General features: G+C 41.2%; 2 protein-coding genes across 2 annotated transcripts; one reads left to right on the top strand and one right to left on the bottom strand.

Annotated features, from left to right (window-relative positions):
• The first annotated feature begins 390 nt into the window (after nt 1-390).
• Nucleotides 391-6,560, top strand: LOC136441332 (probable ATP-dependent RNA helicase ddx17). Its single transcript, XM_066437569.1, has 5 exons — nt 391-517; nt 3,658-4,097; nt 4,398-4,545; nt 5,018-5,160; nt 5,451-6,560. The coding sequence occupies exons 2-5, from the start codon at nt 3,673-3,675 to the stop codon at nt 5,743-5,745; spliced, it is 1,011 nt and encodes a 336-aa protein (XP_066293666.1). The 5' UTR covers nt 391-517; nt 3,658-3,672; the 3' UTR covers nt 5,746-6,560.
• A 126-nt stretch (nt 6,561-6,686) lies between these two features.
• Nucleotides 6,687-20,316, bottom strand: LOC136441335 (axonemal dynein light chain domain-containing protein 1-like). The gene is made up of 26 exons (XM_066437572.1): nt 20,062-20,316; nt 18,915-19,118; nt 18,144-18,355; nt 17,798-17,898; nt 17,402-17,525; nt 17,125-17,210; nt 16,904-16,960; nt 16,650-16,758; nt 16,269-16,343; nt 15,600-15,787; nt 15,001-15,067; nt 14,605-14,763; nt 14,164-14,285; nt 13,499-13,645; nt 13,224-13,317; nt 12,818-13,000; nt 12,434-12,485; nt 11,925-12,138; nt 11,535-11,628; nt 10,459-10,667; nt 9,875-9,971; nt 9,266-9,485; nt 8,644-8,720; nt 8,252-8,377; nt 7,807-7,901; nt 6,687-7,376 (listed from the first exon to the last, which is right to left on the bottom strand). Exons 2-26 carry the CDS (start codon nt 19,048-19,050, stop codon nt 7,139-7,141), a joined length of 3,282 nt encoding a protein of 1,093 aa, XP_066293669.1. The 5' UTR covers nt 19,051-19,118; nt 20,062-20,316; the 3' UTR covers nt 6,687-7,138.
• Nucleotides 20,317-20,385: the final 69 nt, after the last annotated feature.

Consider the following 20,385-nt stretch of genomic DNA (forward strand, 5'->3'; position numbering starts at 1 on the left):
TTTAAGGCTCTGTCGTAATTGTAAAACATGTGTGATCACTGCGAGCACTATTTGCATATTATGATGCTGAAGTAGTGTCATTATACACTTTAATTTGCCATACACTATAATTTTGGTATTCGTTTGATATAGCTACAATGATAACTATTTTCACCTATTGAGTTAACATCTACGACGATTGGGTTGAAAGATTTTCAATCTTCAGAAAAACATTGCAATCATATAATGTCCTCTTCAGCGATCCTTATGCATGTCAACAGTATAACGTTACGGCTGCCTAAAAACCGTTTTATGTACATATGTCATCGCTCTCTTCACGCAATGTAACGTCATTTAAGGGAAATACCTCTAACACTTTCGGTTGATGAATCCATGGCATCTACATGTACAATTTAGATTCTATCAACCACGTCCCGTAGCAGCAACGGTTTGTCCCCGCGTCACGTGAGACGTATTTCCGGTAGCTCCCATTTTTCCAGAACCTCCAATCAACCCATCTACGACTAGGCGGATTGAGGTAAGATATGTTGATTTTTTTTCTCGGTCGTGTATTTGTGATGGTGTTATCTGAAATTTTCGTAATTTCATACGGAGTACGTGGAATTTCATGGTGTGAAATAACATCCTCTGCCGTGACTAGCGCAGTGAGCCACCATTTTGGTTCCAATTTGCGTGATGTTTTGGTGACGCACAGAATTAAATTCACGAAATATCGTCCGTTGATTTGATTTAATTGTTGCCTATTCCGACGTATCAAATCGGATTACATAGTACACATACGTGCGATATCTGCGTGAACAAATTTGTCCTCTTACTGTACACATTGGCTGGCGTTGCCACGGCAAATCTGACAAGGGTCTAGGAAGGCTATTTTAGTCAGCAGGGAGGCCATGTATATTGTAATCAGTATTGGCGGCTTATGTACGTCAGAGCGGGGTGAATGTACGCTGGTTCGTCATGGATATGTCGTAAAAGATAAAACTATAGGGCGTGATACGTTCTGGATAATGAAAATTAATGCGACCGTCATAGAATGTCAGAGAAAATATGATTCGTAATGGTATGGCAATATATTCCCAGCACTCATTCAATGCTATTCGGTATGTAGTTATAATAAGCTATAGTACTGTTATAATCTTTGTCATCTTCACTGGCAGTTTAGCTTTGAATATATTCTGATCTAGTATATTATATTACGTGTATACTTGAATACATTTGGACAGGAAACAAGAATTGTTGCTATTATACGTTTTTGTTTCTCACATTAAAGAATAGCTGTGCCCATAATAACCGAACCTAAACATTCATACATGTACTAAAAATTCAAACGTTTCAAAATCTACTATTGATAAATTATGAATGCCCTTAAGTGACTAAGGCGTTGCCAGGTGGGAAAACCATCGCATGAGATAAAGTGTGATGTTACTCACGACATGTCTGGGGAGTTAACAGACAGAATAAAGAATCTTTAGGGACAAGTCTGGAAAATTTAAGCCACTGTCGACCTCAATTTTTATTTTCTCGACCAAAAACGCATTGCATCCAGAACATAATCGTGTGCAACGTTGTTGTAGGCAATGCGCAAGTAAAGCAGGCATTGTTCCTTCATATATTCTGCATTTGTACAGAACTGATGTCGATGGATCTAGACAATGTGTCTCCCGGGAGGAATATTTCAGCAGTACACTATGCATGATAGTGCCAAAAGACGGAGATATTTATTGATGTTGTTGAATTAGATTCTTCTTCTTCAGTTATTTGTTTGTTTGTATGTCTCAGTATTTTTCGTTCTTGCTGCCGAAATCATCACTCACTTGATGACCAACTCACCAGTGATGCTGCCTTTTAAATACGGTTTTATGATAAGTTCTATCGACTTGACTTATCATACATTTTTCTTCACAAAATATCTGCATCTCGATCATATCAGCGTTTTCATATTTCACAATGATCACCTTTATAGGTATGCACAAACTGCTGATAATCAAATTTCTATTGGGCTTAGCAGTATGGAAGAAGAAGAAGAAGAAAGAAGTTTGCCATAATACTAGTAAGCTACACTTTTCCATGACGTTTTGACACCGATATGAATAAACTAACTTGACGTAATTGCAATTTACGCAGACACAGACGACTCTGAGTGCAGGGATTCGATTACGTTGATTCCGAAGGCGCCTGTTAAGGCCAATGTCACGTCAAATTACCTTTTTAATCTCCAAATATTCTACGACAACTTAAACTTTTATTCTACACGCATTTTAAGCAAGGAGGTTAAAATCATTTCAACCTCCTTGTTCTAAGGAAACGTATGATGAAGGAGGGCTATCAAAAAACGATCAAATAATAATCAGTGCTGTGTTAGCCTGTGTATCCTAATGGCTGTGTTCAAAACACAGCAACAAGTGTTCCTTCCTCGATTCATCCACACATCATGGAACTCTAGATTCCTTGCCGAAAAAAAATGAAATAGTCAACAGCGGCGGTCATAGAAGTTCCATGATGTTCAGTTGTTTTGTTTTTGTTTTGTCTATAACAAGTTTTGATATGCACTGCAAACTACTATATATCAGAAAACGTGATTGTCGACTCTATAATAAGTAGTCGTTAGATCATAACAGAGTATAAAGTAGAACCAGTGAAGCAACCCATTCAATGAGCCAGACAATTACTTTTACTTATATAGCTAAAATAGTAACGTTTCGGACATTAGTATATACATGAAATCAGAGGTGTATTCTTGACCGAGGCCATAAAGATTCTTGATTTTCAGCAAATGGCCGGGATTAGGATAATCTATTCGAAAGTAGAACAAAAGAGAATCATTTGTTTTCATGGCTTCTGAGAATTTTTCCTATTGCTCACCGTGGGACTCTAGTCTATCTATCTAATTCATCATTTAATGTTTTTCCTCGGTGTAATAGCGTAGCCAGTTTTTGTGTTGTCTGTTTCATTGATATGTTTTTTTTCTACATACGCTTTTCGATAAGAGCAATATGTGTAAAAAAAACCCGACGTATTCAAAAACAAATAAGGATCCGCAGACATGTAATTGTTCGTGCGTATGCATCGGGGCAATCCCATAAAAAAATATGTCAATTTTATTTTATGAGACATTTTACTCACGATTCATCTACAATATACAATCGATAGAAAATGTTCATGCTAGGTATTTGTCACGACAGTCACACATAGTCTTATATCGATTTATTCACTCTCGCGTAGTTTAGCTATCGCTTCTCGGCTGACTTCCAAGAAAGGCCATAGATAAATAATTCATGATCAGCGCCAATATTTGTCGCTCAGAACAGCCTAATACAACTAAATACTGCAGGGTTTAATCGTAGTCGGTCCCTCAAGCAAGGCTAACAGGTCAGGCGGAATCTTGTGCGTTAGTCAGGCGGTACGTCACAAATACATTTTATATGTATTACAAAGCGACAGCGTAGGCGGCAAGAGTTTGTGTAGAGCTTCGGAGAATTCCTTTTTTACATTTAGAACCTGACATTAATTGGCATGTCTCTAAAACGTGTGCCATGATAATTTCTGTTGACCCTTATGACCTGAACAACACGTAACTCTGGGCTTGCTTTCATGTATGAGTCTTTGTCGTTGACACACGAGCAAACCACAGTTAACCACCAAACATCCACGTTCCAGCTGCAGGAAAGGCAGATGACGATGAACGTGGCCATGAAGGCAGCCCTGCTGCTGACGCTCCTGGTCCTCCTCAGTCTCCACGAGGGGGAGTCGGCGAGAAGGAGGGGCGGCTTCAGCCTGGGCCGTCGGCGGTCTGCCTCTAGCAGCTACCCGAAGCAGAAGCAATGGTCGAGCTGGAGTTCTTCTTCTAGCAACTCGGGCTCGTCCTACCCGAAACAGAATCAGTGGTCGTCCTGGGGCAACACAGGGGGATCCTCATGGGGCAACTCAGGGGGATCCTCTTGGGGGAATTCTGGATCTTCCTGGAACAACAGGGGGTCCTCTGGCTCGTCCTGGGATAGCTCGTCGTCCACCCGGTCCAGGAAGCGGTGGGGCTCGTCCCAGGTGGCCACCGCCGCCATAGCCGGGGTCGCCGGGCTGTACGGGGGCTATGTGCTAACGTGAGTCACCGCGCCGCCTCATCATTTTCTATTTCTGTACATATACAGATCTCAAGTAGCCATGTAGTTTGTTTTAGCAAGGTAGTAGTGATCCCCATTTGCGCGGATGTCAAGTAGCCATGTAGTTTGTTTTAGCAAGGTAGTAGTGATCCCCATTTGCGCGCCCGCGCGCGCACACACACACACACACACACACACATACACACACACACACACACACACACACACACACACACACACACACACACACAAATATATATGTTTATTCCTAAATGAAAGTCACACGGTTATATCCAACAGATCGATGGCGCACAACTCTTTCGGGCCTCGTTACGACTACAACTACGGTTACAACAACTACCGGCCGTACTACCAGAACGACAACTGTAGAGCCGGCCAGTGTGAAGTCAGGTTCACTGTCAACGACACCGTCATACCCCCGCCTACGGTAAAGCAGTTTCTTGTTCGGTATTTTTTTTGGAAATTTCAAATGGTGGTACTGGGCGAAAGAAAACATAATAGTTTGTGGCCATGTTGGGTAACGCTTTTGACAGCATGTCTTGTCACCCAAATCAATATAAATGTCGCAAGAAAAGATCTTCTGCGAAAAAAATAATTTCAAACGTACATGTATTTGAAACTTTTGAAACAATGCTAACCGATCAGCCCGAATGTAACAGCCACACGGGTACTGTCCTTGGTGCTGAATGTAGCAACCAACTTACGATAAAACTCCTGAGTCTATGAATGGAAATTATCTATCGTTACCAAGATGGTTTTGGTTGCATTGATAAGATCTAAGTCCCATACTTAACTGCTTAACTGTCTATCTACTACCTCACGGGTGATTGAAATATTTGCTCAAGTATGTTTCAACCAAATTATGAAATATTTGTGATTGGTAAATTTTCTTCCGACAGGACCCGACAGCAGTCAACGTGACCATCCCCGCGAACGCCGAGCTTGTGTTTCTGTGCCGTAATGGCGGAACTTGTGACAGGAGTCACGTCTGTTACAACAACGTCTACCTGTACAACAACAAACTCTACCGAGACTATCCAAGGTGAGTAAAAAAGCTATGAAGGGAGGGAACGAAGAACGAAAAAAGGAGATGATAGGAGAGTGGCATGCAAAGGGTTTGAGGAGACGGAAAAGAACAATGGTATTTACAAAATAGCGATAAGAACAGAGGTGTTTCTAAGAAACTAGAACAAGGATGGCATGGCTAGAATGGAACGCCAAGTGGTATCGATTGACCCAGTCTTTCTTTCAGCTGTGAAGAAATAAGTGCATGTTACTGTGCCAGCTGTTGTTTTTGCTGGTCGTTGAATTTGTATTTGGCATTGTTTCCAGAGTAACTGCTGCGGGTACCAGTACCAGTACGTCCACCAACAGCCAGGTGACGGCCGGGCCGTCCCGTACCACCGACCAGGTTACCGGGCCGTCCCGTACCACCGCCCGGAACAACATCACGGCGGTGAACGTGACGGCAGTCCCGCCCGTAACCGGTAACGTCGCTAAGAGGCAGGCACCGTCCCCGCCCCCAGAGATGGTCCAGATCTGCCGGGCCACTGGGACCGCTGCTGGGACCGCCGCTTTCGCTTTTCTTGTCACGATGGCCTTCTTCGTTGCAATCATGGCGCCCTGATAACAAGAGGCTTTCCAAAGCTGGCCTGGACTAATGTTGAAATTTTTTAATGGTGCATTTAAGCACCAACCCTTTGTATTATACTTTACTTTTATTTCCCCAGTTACCCTGCGTTGAGCCGTTATACAAGGCGAGGAAAGGAGTTATGAACTCTTATTTTTGCTGACCGTGTAAACTGGACTGTTGTTTTGAGGACAAAATTGTTAAGTACCACATAGCAAACGAACAAAATGCTGCCTGCGATACTGAACCATCAGGTAGAACACATATACAGCATTGAAGGTTCTACACAAATATCTGAAAACGTTGTGTAACGTAACATGTAATGTAAAACATTTATACCAGTTTCTGTGCACCAGCCTTTGATATACTATATAGCATGGCACAACCGCACCACATGTCATCGCAGTACAAGGGAAACGGAATGTCAAACTAAAGTAGAGTGAATGAATTTGCACAGGCATTGCGCAATGTTGTATCGATATTTGTATATTGTGTCATGTATACTGTTGTATTATTACCAAACTGTTTTTATTTGTATCACTTGTAAAGTGCCATCACATGATGATTGGAATCAACATCTAGATGATTTAAATGAACATGCAACTGATGAAATATGAGAAAAACTTTAATGTAACTATTGACTGATAGCACTGAACAACAGTGAAAAATTGTATTAAGTTTGACTTAATAAATTTGTATGTGCAATATACATTCTGTACTAGAATGTTTGTGATATATTTGGGTGTAATATATTGACAGTGTGAGCTGCTCAGTTGTATGAAATATGAAAATAAAGTTTCGATCATAAAGAATATTTCTTTCATTTGCTTTTTTATAAGATTATGGTTAGAAAGATACTTTGGGAGAAGAAAAAAAACAAAAAACTGATATGGTTCTAATTCTGATCAAAAATGAACATGCCACAATCAGAAAAGACATTGTTGTACAAATAATTTATTTCCTCAAAGGCATTTGTAGTTGAGCCACACAAACATTTGTATCTGTATTCGAAAAAAACATACCATTTTCCCATACACCATTCTGCATTTTCTCTTGCAGAGGCGCAGAGTGGTCAACCAACATTTATTTTTACATCTATACAGTTTTGATACTGAGAAAAATATCAGTTTGCTGCACTCAATATCATTCATACAGAACTTCATAATGGTATTACATTGGAACTCTCTGTACATGATTTGACTAAAAATTGCTTTCCTGAAGTTGTAAAAGTTCACTTCTCAAAGCTCATCACAATCAAAATTTACATGCACACATGAAAACCCTCCAAAGTCTGTATGATAAAAATTGTTACAGTAGCAAAGTTATATTGCTTGCTATGACAAAGATATAACAGTATCCGACAGTCTACAGATACAGCAACCATTATTCTCTATTTCTTCTTGTGGGGCTTCTTTTTGTGTTTCTCCTTCCTGCTGGGTGTTGTTGGCCTGTCGTCGGGGTCGTCCGTGGATCGTGGAGTCTCTGGCTCCGCCCCTTCCCCATCTGGCGTGGGGCCAGGGGTGCCCGTTTTCCTCTCAAGATCTCGAATCCGCTCCTTGGCCTTCCTCAGCTCCTCCTCCAAGGTGGAAACTTTTTCTTCAGAAACCTGAGCACGCTCCTCGGTATCCCTGCAACAAGAAAATTATACTTTCTTAGCAACATTTAAGTTAAAGTTGGAAATATCCTGTGGTGGCTTCTGTCTCTTCTTTCTGTTCTATTTTCTGAACACATTTTCATCAAAGTTAGTTTCTTGGTTATGTCATTTTTGTACCAGCACATGTACTTTTGCTACCGGCAGTATTTCTCATCTTTCTTCTTTCTTTCCTTCTTCCTTTTAATTATTCCGTCCTGTTAATACTTTATGAATTCAGTTGTAGGAGCATACAGGTACGCTTTTCAGATTCAGAGCTGCTCCTGTAATCTTCTTTTAACTGTACAAAACATTCCACTGGTCCGTCTAATGGCAGTAACCAGAAAGGAAAAGGCTTGACTTAAAGAACCTCCCAAAAACATGTAATAAGCATCAAATCATTCACAGAAAGACACAATACAACATACAGCAATTGTTTCTGTAATGCATCAACAGCAGCCAAAGCCTCGTAAGCCTTCTTTGTCTGTGGGGTGTCTGGTCTGGACACAGTGATGCCTTCTCCCTGCAACAGAAGGGAACAAAAATCCTTCATCAGTTTTTAAAATAGGATATTGCTTTATATGCAGAGAATATCTGACACTATTGTAACAGAAATGTCCGACATGGCTTTGATTTCAAGAAACATCATGTAACAAATGTACCATACATTTCGTCAGATTATCAATTGAAATTGCTTTGAGGAAAGATTTTTTTTTTCCAAACGATAACTTTCTAAACTTTACAAACTGATTAGGTTTGAACAGCATGCAGAAAATTTGCTAAAATACACTCGATGATCAATAAAAGATACAGGACCAGTTACAGCCATAAATCAATAATGGTATTTGAGTTTTAAGTCCTTAGATTGCATACCACTGGCTCCTTGGGTTTGTCCTCAAGGGATTGTGGGTGAACGTTGTCATCGTGACCTATGACTTGCATCTGTGTTGTGTCCTCCTCTGGCTTCTTCTCTTCACCTGACTCCTGCCCCTCTCCAGACTGCAGAGGATGGGTTAACACAAATTAGTTATCACCCATCTCTTCTCAACAAACAAGTGAGCAAATGTGTACAACATCTACAGGTCCTTGGGAGTACATGTACCATTGTAAATTACATGCTACATAGATTAGTAAGATGTTTCTTTGAAATTCTTTTCCGGCTTATTGGCATTTTTTTAAGATGGGTAAGAAGCAACAGTCATTGTTGTAATATTGTCTATCATTGACAAAAGAGACATTTTACGGTTACATAATCTGATGATCACCTTGGTCTCCTCCTCCTCCTCCTTCTTCACATCTCCATCTGCAGGGGATCCTGGGATAGCTGTGGAAGGTGTCTCCCCTGAAAAACGAGAATAAACTGATCTATCTTTGGTCTGCCAATCAATCAATTACAGAAATCAATCCAAGGAATCTTCTTACTTCTTACTACACACATCACCTTGCAGTACAGTCAGTACATAGAGTGTGCACTGAATACATACTGAGAGAAACTACACTTTACAACATGCCATATTCATAGGAGTGGCCATCCACCACTAAATACTGTTCCATGGAAAAGTTGGAAGGGGTCAGATAGGGTTTGAATGCGGTCATTCTCCTTTTCAGTTTAATTACAACTATTCTCACATTTTGTTAACCCCCATGTTATTGATTGAGGTATTGAAGTAAAACAAGTAAAGGTAAAGGTAGTCCCATAACCATTGGGATAGTGGGTTGTCATCCACTGCGTCTGGGGTACGGTATTGAAAGGTGGAGCGTGTATCATTCCTCTCCTTCCATTGCCTTTTACCTCCCCAACCAAAGGCCATTCAACACCACAAAACTTGTAGTGCAAAGTATAATGATAAAGAAACCACCCTATCATATCGGTATGATTGTGCATACCTGGTGTGAGTCTGGACTCCCCCTCTCTGGTAGGTGGGAGGGACAAACCATGGCCTTCCCTGGTGGGGGGGAGGGAGCGTCCATCTCTGGAAGGGGGCACAGATGCCCCCGGACCGTCGTCCTTGGGTAGTTCCAGGTTCTCGAACTTGAACTCGCTGTCTTCCCCCAGCAGCTCGTTCAACAGCAGCTTTGCTGTTCTGATCCACTCCTGACTCTCTGACTGTGATGGGAAGAAAACGGTCCAATGACTTTAAGGTTGCAAAGTGGTCTTGTGGTTAGGGTTGCTGACTTAGAATCTAAATCCTGGATTTGAATATCTAGCAGGCCCAATGTTGTGCCTTTGGGAAAGGCACTTTACATCTCACTCTACTCAGGTAAAATCAAGTACCTACATGTCGCTTAGGTTAAGGACATCCTCTCAGATGAGATGTAAAGCCAGAGGTCCAGTGTTTGAGGAAACAAACACCACAGGTATGTTTAAGAGCTCATCACATTTATCGAAAAGAGTAGGGGTCCATCCCGGTGTGAGTGAATCAAACATCAAAATTACTTACAGTACAAAAAACTATTGTGTTACACTTAAAGGCAGAAAAGTAGTGCTGATCTGACCTTGACTCTCTTGAGTTCCCTGAACTCGTGATCAGCATCCTCCTCCCCTGCATCCACCTTCTCCTGCATCAGGTCCATCACGATGCCCTGACAACATCTGTGGGAGGGGGGCAAACACTGGTCAGCACACAGCAGGTCAGGGTGGTAGGTACATGGCATTGTTTTTTATGACAGAGCTAATCATGGAAAGTCTACAAGTTGTGTAGTATAAGCAATGTTACAAAGCATCAATGTATAAGACAACAATACATCACAAAGCTATCAATTTAGCTAAGCTATTGAATGTAGAAACAAACCTGGGCCCACCCTTTGCAACATGTGTTTTACCATTACATTGGTCTGATGTTTGGAAGAAAAGAGAAAGGACTGAAATATTTCTGTGATTTAGAAGTATAACTTTAATAGCAATTAGGATTATTTTGCACTGAATTAACCAAACATTTTGTATATTCTTGATGCTACCTTTCTATAGCTACTGACTGTGCCAAGAGGTTTCTTAACATAAGTATGGATCAAAACAGTTTGAGTGACAACTAAAAGTAAAACCTTTATGCAATGTATAGGTTAAAGTACAAGTTACTTACTGTACGATGTACTTGGAGAACTTGGCCAGCTTGTCGAACAGCTCTCTGGCTGTCTCCTGCAGCTCCTTGGCAGTGGAAACGCCCTGCAGGCTGGCCGTGACCTTGGGGGTGTGGTCAGGGGCCGCCGTGACCTTGGGGGAGTGGTCAGGGGCCAGCTTCAGCAGCAGCTGGACCATCCAGTGGACCATACTGGTGTGTAGCTTGGCTACCTGTTAACAGAATACATCTCAACACAAGACATTCTCAAACGAAAGTTCATCTGTGACAGTTAAACATTGTAGAGATTTCATGCGCTATTTCTGAACACAAAATACAGCACTTATCAACAAGCTTTTCATCTGTCCTCTGATCCTTCTCAAGTTGAAATGACCTGAAGCGAGATTGTTGGTAAGCACTTTACTTTGAAAGTATTACAGTAACTAGGGAAATAGCATATAAAATCTACACAATACTTTCTCATTGAAGTTTCCAGTTGACTACTTTCTTCTCTTCTTTGTCCTGTGCTTTTCACTTCTTAAATAGCCTGGCTTGCAATTGGGAGAAGGTGAAGAGATTCATGACTATGGGGGCTGCAAAGAAGGTGCATTGATTCTACACCTACATGTACATGTACATCCTTGCTGATAAAAAAGGCTACAAAAAGGTGCATGTATTAAAAACCCAACTAAAAGCACACCAGCTAGTCCCTGAGTTTCTTCAATGAGTGAACTCCTAGTAGTATGCAGTGTGCAATGGTGGCACTTGGCTTGCGTAAACATTGCTAAGTATACTGAGAGTGAAGTTCTGGTGTTGTTGGTGGCTGAATCTGAGACTACCTTCTGTCCTCCTGGTTCTGTTTGAGTCCCACAATCATTGTTGTCATGGCAACCAACAATGATTGCATCACACTGGCCGCAAAGGAGATAAAAAACAACTTTGAAAAAATCTATTGCTATTTGTACTGAAAAAGACGTTGATCATATATGGTCATAGAAAAATCACAAAACATGTTGATTCTTTTGTTATTAAATGTAATATCTGATTAAGAAAAAGCTGTGATTCACAGTGTGAATGACAATTGTGAAGTCTTGTCATACCTGCTCAGCAAGTTTAGAGTCTTCACTGTTGATCCCGTTCATGGTGGAAGACAGCCACATGTGGACGTTCTTAACCACTGCCTCGATAGTAACACTGGGAACACAGCAGTGATAGAAATCAATCAATTAACAAGGTTCAGCCAATAAAATGTACATGAGAGACTTAATAATAAAGAGAGACTTAGTAATAAAGGTTTACTACTACTACTACTACATGGTGTCTTTCAAGACATAGATTTTACATTCAGTAGAATCAATCAAGTACTAATGCACTGCAGCAACCTATAACTTGACTCAGAGCCTCTTCGAACAAAACACAGTTTGCCTTTAACCTTAAGTATGCTAAGAGTGTCGCAAGGCCCCACAATGGTACCTTGTGGAACCCCTTACCCGGTGTGAGGCTTTCCTGCCTCGCGATCCTCCTCCCTCTGGGTCGTGCCCACCAGCTGGACGATGTTGCCCACCTGCGTGATCCACGTGTCGAACTGCTCGTACAGGCGGTACCAGTCGTTGTCCGACAGGGTCGCGCCCTTCCCAACATTCCCCAGCTTGGTGTGCCACGTCTCGTAGCCGTTCTGCAGCATTATCATCTCCTTAGCAACACCTGGAGGGATGAAAAATATGTATCTAACTGTGAGATTGATTTTGAGATGAATGCATCATGAACATATGCTCATGCATTCAAATGTAACTGTTTGATGATTGATGATATGCGGAATAATTCCTCATAAAAAAGATGGTGATGACGATTGATCCATACTGGTCACAGAACCAAATTTCAAACAAATTATCATACTGCTACAAATATTTCAACTCTGTTAAAGTCTTATCTTAAAATCTGTAAAGCCTCTGGTGGGAGCAAGGTTCAACTCATTACCTTACCGTTATCATTGACTTACCATTTTCTCCCATCACCCTGATGTTATACTGCTTGACAAGAATCTCCACTTCCTGAAACACAAAGAAGGAAACCATACACATGTTAGAGTGTGTATTTATCTTCAAAAGACTCGGCCTTAATATTTGGATACTGACAGGATATATTATATCAACCACAATGTACAAAATCTATGATTTAGTCATTGGAGACAGTGCCCAAATTTTAGTGTCTTATCTGTGCCGCTGCATTTTTGTTCATTCATACGTCTAAAATCTTTACATATTATGGCAGATTTCACACTAAGCACAAATCTTTTCTAGCAGTTGTTACATAGATTTAATACTTAGCCACAAATGCTTATATGGCAACAAAAATACCTCACAATAAAATATGTCATGTTTACCTCATTTAGTTTGATCATCTTCTCGTGGTCGGGGTAGTTGGACCCGTCCTCAGTGTGATGTCTGTTGAAGACCTTCAGCGAGGCGTCGGTCCAACCCTCCATGTGTTTGTTCATGGCTGCCAGCTGGTCCTGGAACCCCAGGAGATGGTCTCCTGCAAACGTTTCCATCTCTGTACTGATCACCTGTGGGGAGGGAGGGAAGATTACATCATGTAGTCATGGTAACCCGGGAGATGGTCTCCTGCAAACATTTCCATTTATGTACCAACTATACCCTATTTACCGAGCAAAATAGATGACCATAAAAGATAAAGAAGAAAAATGAAATAGCAGCTGACTAGAAGAACATCGACAGGTTACCTTCCACATACACTTACTAATAATTGTAGACATAATTAAGACTTACATCCTCCCAGATAGCGATGTCATCGTACAGCTGTTTGACCAGCTCAGGACCGGGCAGCTTGCCGTAGCTGGTGGCACTGGTGGTGGCAGTCTCACTGGACAGGACAGGTAGGACAGAGTCAATGCTTTGTACAACACAGGTCCGTTACACAGCAGAGAAAAATATCTCACCAGTAAAGCAATAAATATCTTTCAGGGCACAGAAACAATGAACCCGTACATATTTTCTGAGTACAGATCACTTTTGTTACACTGGAAAAAGACACAATGTCTTACCCAACAAATTTGCCAATTTCTGAGGACCAGTCATTCAGTCTTTCCTTCATGTTGTTGAACTTCTGCCTTAAGCTCTGGTCCCCTGCACTGATCTGGAGGTTGAACTTGGAGACGAGGTCTCGCCACGTCTCAACATGGTGCTGGATTCTACAGCCACAGGGAGGAGAGGGTTGTAATTACATGACGTACAAACTGTACCAACCTGCAGTGCAGGACAGGTGTACTTGTCTCTGCATCCCTTGTTGTCATGATCAGGCGGACTATTGACTGTAGGTGGTCAGGCTTCCTAACACCTACAGTCAACAGTCAGACTATCGATCAAGAGGATGCAGAAGACAATTACCAGCTTTTTTCTAAACAAAAATATTGTTAACTCTTTTTTTCTACAACTCTCATTTATAGTAAGAGTAAATTTTTACATTTCAAAAAGACAGCACCACAAAATGTTTTATACATTGGATTTTGCCTGACAATCTCGGAACGTCACATGAACATCATTATGCAGCAGAAACATTTCACATAGTAAGAGGTTTTGAACCTTAAGCAATATGGTAAATTTCATATAAGAGCAACAGAGTGTCAGTAGTAGTAGAAGTAGTAGTAGTACAACAAATATTTGGATGCTGAAAAAGAATAACCCAGCATATCGAAAAATGGAGTCTTACTTAGCTAGCTCCTCAGTGTCCTTGTCCCCCAGCAGGATAGTGAAGTGACTGGTCAGTTTGCACCAGGCCTTCTCACTGATGTACAGCCGACGGGCAGTACTGAGGGAGTTCAGCTCTATCACCTGTACAAGTCAAACACAAAAATTAATCTAGACAACAAATATCATTCCAGCAGTCCAGATATCCACTTGCTAATCTTGAGGATCAAAATCAATCTATAAGCCAGGATATTATTTGCTGCAACAATATAAGCTGACTTTATGGGCCAAGTCTTAAGGTAAAATTTCATTCCAAGCTCTTACATTTTAGGTAAGACAAAATTTGCAAATGTTTTCATTCCAAAAAACGTCTTTACACATGTACCAGAATATATTCTATTAGACTCTGTACACTAGTTTTATATAGTTCAGTGAGGCTTTCAAACAAAAGAAGGAAGCGTGCCTTTAGAGCCAGGTTGTAGGCCGCCGTGCTCCACAGCTCTCGCTCTTCGGACAGCTGGATGACGTGTGTCTCCAGCCGGCGCCGCTGCAGCTCGTACAAGTCGTGGTACTCCGACAGCAGGCTGGCGTTCTTCTCCGACTCTGTCAGGGCAATGGCCAACTGGGAACAAACAAGGACAAAATTCTTAGCCCAACTCAAAATCTTATGACATAATAGGATCAAAAGCAGAAATCATGCTGCAAGACACAAATTGATGAAAGGAAGTTAGATTATCTGCTTTGTGTTTCAGTCTTATAAACCGCTTGTTTGATTACATTAAAGGTAAATTAAAGGTAAGCAGAGAGGACTTTTCAATCCATATAAATTATTTTTTGAAAAGAGAACTACTATACTTACATCCTCCTGTGCCTGTTGAGCCTCTCTGGTCACCTGTCTGTCGTGTTCACGCACATCAGCTAGTTCGCTGGAGGTGCGGAAAATGAAAATAAACGTTCATGTCACCAAACACTACTTTGAATACTGTAGAGAGACCTGACAGTCATCCAAGAGTTAGACAATAAGAATATTCCAAACCTGCCCAAGATGACCACTCGGGACGAATAACATCTGGTCTATGTGAACAGGTGGTCACTATGGACACCATTTTTCAGGCTTGTATCAATGAGGAAAAATTGTGGTCACATTGGCCAGGTGGTCCTTATGTACAAGTGATCACTTGTACAGGTTTGACTGTTCTTAGTCTGTAGATTCGCACACACGCACACGCACATACACACACACACACACACTCACACACACACGCACGCACACACACACACACACACACACACACACACAAACACACACACGCACACACTCACACACACACTCACACACATACACACATACAATACACACACTCACACACACACACACACACACACACACTCACACACACTCACACACATACACACACACTCACACACACACACACACACACACACACACACACACACCTTGTGAGAGATGTGATAGAACCCTTGAATCTCATCAGCTCCTCGGTGAGTCTGCGGTCTAGCGCCCGTTGTGCCATGACCTCCGCATGAAGACTCTTCACCTGGCGCGGGACCTTGTCCAGCAGAGTGGCGTATCGCTGCCTCAGGTTGGACAGGATCTCGCCGCGCTCCGAACACTCCACGCTAACCTGAAACATAGATCAACATCATATCAATATGCTCAATAACCGGAAACATTATTTGTTTATTTGTTTATTTTGATTTGATTTATCACAAAAGTGAAGGGGAGGGCAAAACAGGTGCTTGCGCACCTTTGTATACAAGTTAACCTCCCAAACAAACACACTCATAGTACCATGCTCATTTAACCTTCAGCCTGCTAAGGTAGCCATTTGAACCAAATCTATATTGGTTATGGGTTTAGGCAGCACTGAGAAGGTTAAAAAGTTACACTGCAAAAAAATCATAACTGTTCAACTTACTTTCTTGAAACCTTCTTCCTGCTGCCTAACCCAGTAACTAACAGAGACTGAGCAGCCAAAAGGCCACTTCATTGTGCTAAAAGATAACCACTCTAGTCATAAATAGTCCATATACATATTACTATTCAAATGCACATTCCAAACACAGTTACTGTAGCTAGATGAAATAAGATGATAAGGATCTCACCTGTCTGATGAGTTCGTGGAAGATGATGTTGTAAATTTTCTGTTCCTTCCTGATCAGTTCGAGGAGGTTGTGCATCTGTAAACGGAATCAGAAGAAAACAGGTTCAAACAAGTTCTAACTTACATGTAGAAATTAAACAAATCAAGTCAGAGCATGATTACGTTTTCTCGTATCCATGTAGACCTCAGTCGATGTGGAAATGCTGCCATGCTGGAATTCTGTTTTGATTGGGGCATTGTTGCCATTTCTTAATCACCGACATTTAGAACTTATGATTCAGAGCTTACGCTGCAACATGGATCCTTATAGCACAAGTCTAGTTGGCTGGCAACCCCATGGTTCTGAATGCAGAGATAGATGTAGATTAAGTACAAAATGTACCTGAGTTGGTCCTTTGACCTCTAACTCATCGTCCTCGACCCCAACCTTGTTCAACATGTCGTCCATCACCTTCTGCAGGTGGACGACTTCGTAACGGCCACTTGGTCTCCTAAGAACCAATCAGAATTAAGAATATGCATTCACATAATCTTACATGGTATATGATCATTGTCTAAACTCAAATACAATGTACACAGGACACAAAATGAAAACGATAGCAGTAGATAATACAAGAAATATGAATCCATACTCACAGTGAAGGAAACATTGTTAAATGTTTTTCATGGTCGTTTTTATCTGTGGTGAATTTACTGCAAGAGAGAAGAAGGATTTGGTCATCCTAACATTTCAACATAAATCAACAAATGAGTAAGTATCTCTCGGACAAAATCATGAAAGCTCTTACCCTTTCAGATCAAGTTCAAAAGGAGCTCAAAATGACAACACAATCAATTCAGAAGACCATAAAACGTACTCGTCGTGATACTCCAAGCCCATCACTCCTTTGGACTTGACGATATGGTACTCGTCTGGGATGAGAGAGTCTGGTAATGCAATATTCTGTAAGGAAAGGGATGAATAGGTCTTAATATATCATAAAGTGAGACTTACTCTATCAAAATGTACCACAAAAAAATCAGCACAACTTGGTATACATGTATAAACCTGTGTTACAACTGTAGTGTAAAGTCAGAATGAAATAAATCTGTACGGGATCAGAAAAATCCATAAGATAAGAATCAATGACCTACCTTGTCCACCTCCTTAATGGCTTCTGCCCTGATGAAGCTCCTGTCGTACTTGTCTTTAACTGGTGGAGTCGGCTCCTTGTCCTCCGATGCGGCAGTCACTGCATCATACAGGAATGAGATATCCCTGAAAAACAGCAATTTTTGTCATGAGGGGAGCAGTACCTGGATAGGTCACTAGGAGACACTTCACAAAAAATTTTGTCAACTCTGTTGACAATGACCTGGACAAGAATGAAGAAGTGTATGAAGTCTAAATTCATCTGAGAAAAAATTATGAAACTTTATGGAAATCTATGAAAAATGATGTACATAAGATGTACGTAAGACTATGAATTAATGGTCAAGTAATGGTCAAATAACTATCTGTAGTTTGTTTATAACATCACTTGTACTCACTTGCCAGCCCCACAAGTACAGATAGTGTTGTCTGTCAGATGTTTGTATCGACTTCTCCTGGAGAAGTTCCACACATTGTCAGGACGACGGGGTGGGGTTGGCTGGAACAAGGGAATATCAGAGTTATAAACCTCCTTCAGTGACACAATAAGCAGTGACGATGATGATTATTCACTACCACAATACAACATAATAATACAGTGAAAATCATCAAACGGAACAGATGATAAAATGGGAAAATTTTCCAGATTTCTCTTTCCTAAGCTTTTCATATTTGCCAACCCTAATTAAATGCCTATTACATGTAGATGAAATCTTAATTCCAAGCTGTGCCAGAAATGATCACCTCTTTCCATGCCTCCCTGCCAGCAGGCACCACGGCCTGGGTCTTAGTCCTGGAGGGGGGGAGGAGGTTGTCCTTGGCCTTGAGGGGAGGGGGTTGGGTCAGGGCGAACAGGAGGTCCTCTGGGATGAAGTCACTCTGCAGGGAGGTGGGGAGGGGTTTGGTACGGTCCACCGCCATGTCACTGGTGCGGAGGTCAGGCAGGGGTGAACCACCTGGACAGGGGGAAAGACACAGAATGTTATATATAGTCAAGTTCAACTTTTCTGTGTCGCTAAAACGAGGAATTTTATGGTATCCACAAATACAGGATTACCCATTTTGATGAAATTGTTCTGTTTCCAAGTTTCATACTAGTCAAGCCCATGTAACGGTACAAAACAAGGATTGCTATACTACTATAATAGCCTGTGGTTATTACAGTATGCATTCTTAATGAGGCCCATTAAAACTAGCCACAATATCAATGGAAATATCATCAATTATTCATTGTACCCTATTCAGAGAGATGTATCCTGGTTAGTCCGGGTGTAATTTTTCCTACCCCATAGCAATAAAGGTTCTGAAATCTTCTTGTATGGTATTGTAATATGTAAATTGCAATAATTTAAAAGATAGAGCCTTCCAAACTAGTTGAGATAGAATCCTACATCTTTCAAAATAATTCAAAAGTATTTTCAAAGGACGATAGGCCTCACAAAATTTAGACCCATTACCTTCGTACTTAACTTAAGTTACATTTGTAAATCTACAGGATTCATTTAAAGTGGTTACCTTGTTCGACAATTTCCTTCCCTTTCCCAGCCTTCCTGGCGGAGCCTGCAGGGGAGGCCTTGGGTGTTGCGGGCGGGCTGGGGACGGGGTGTGCCGCTAGCTCCGGACGCGAGGCAGGCGACACCGCTGCAGCCATTATGTACAAAATGTACGGACACTCGGGCTAACTGCGCCGTTAAGGTCTCCTCAGATCCATGGAGCAATCTGGAACAAACCAAAGGTATACAATTAAGATGGAGCACGCTAAAAATTGTTAGCTCAAAGGAAGAAGTTAGAATTCTGAAAGTTGTATGCAAAAATTCCTCATTCATGAACTACACAATTTAAGGAATAATACATCATGAATTAGTTTGACTAATTAATTTCAATGGTCATACCCCCCTAGTTTTAACATTTAATGATAATATTGAAATGATGTATCCACACAGACCTTTAATAAATGCTCAACACGATAATTCCCATAAATAAACAAATAAATTGCATCAGTCAGAAAATTATGCTATGCAAGCTAGTGGAATGACTCAAATGACAATGGGAAAAGTAAAGACAAAATACACATAACATAAATAGAACATATTGCAAAAACAGCAATGTTAAATGGGATGCACAGTAACCTAGCCGTGTCGACTCTTTAATCGGGTATATTTTGCTGTATGTCTAAAGACTCTTTTAAGGTAATGTAAAAGAGTCTTTAGACATACTCTAAAATATACCCGATTAAAGAGTCGCCACGGCTAACAGTAACCAGGACTATAAAAAAAGAAATTAATTGAGGAATTCAAATACCCCCACTGTGACAACAAAGTTGTGTTCTCCAAGATTTGCTCATAAACAGAATGCCGGGATCCAGGCAGACAGAATCACATCATTCGTGATGAAATCAGGTAAGAGAATTTGTTCAGGCGGACATATGTGGCGTGACATGGCATCAGTGTCCATCTATCAACCATTCACACTTTATTGGGGTGTTGACACTGTTGTCGTGTGCGTGCACACACCGGAACAGGACCCCAGAATAAAGACCTTACACAGGAAAATTCGTATCCTACCGTTTGTCCAAGATCTTTCCTAACCAGAGCGATAATATGTGTTGGATTTGTGAGAGAGAAGAAAACGTATATTGCCTACCACAACACAGTCGTCTCACCTGTTGATATGTCCGGTTTCTAGAAAGTCCTTTCACTGCAAGTTTACCGCTTTTCTCGCCTTCTGAAGTCCACTACGAGGGTTCTAACTCCTCAGCTTGCACCTGGCCTTAGTCTTGATATTCTAACTTCCACTGTTGTCTCTTGTTTGTCTCAAAATCCTTGTTTTTGCAAAGTTTTGCAAATCTGAAAAGTAATCCACCCCTTTGTTGGAATCGTTTACGCTGTTGTCAAGAGATCCGCGCAGGCGCACTAGTGCACTCCAACAGAAACGTGAGAAAAGTGGTCTGTACCATTATTTCACATGGGGGATATATTCTTAAACT

The sequence above is a fragment of the Branchiostoma lanceolatum genome, chromosome 9 (genome assembly GCF_035083965.1).
Source record: "Branchiostoma lanceolatum isolate klBraLanc5 chromosome 9, klBraLanc5.hap2, whole genome shotgun sequence".
NCBI lineage: Eukaryota > Metazoa > Chordata > Leptocardii > Amphioxiformes > Branchiostomatidae > Branchiostoma > Branchiostoma lanceolatum.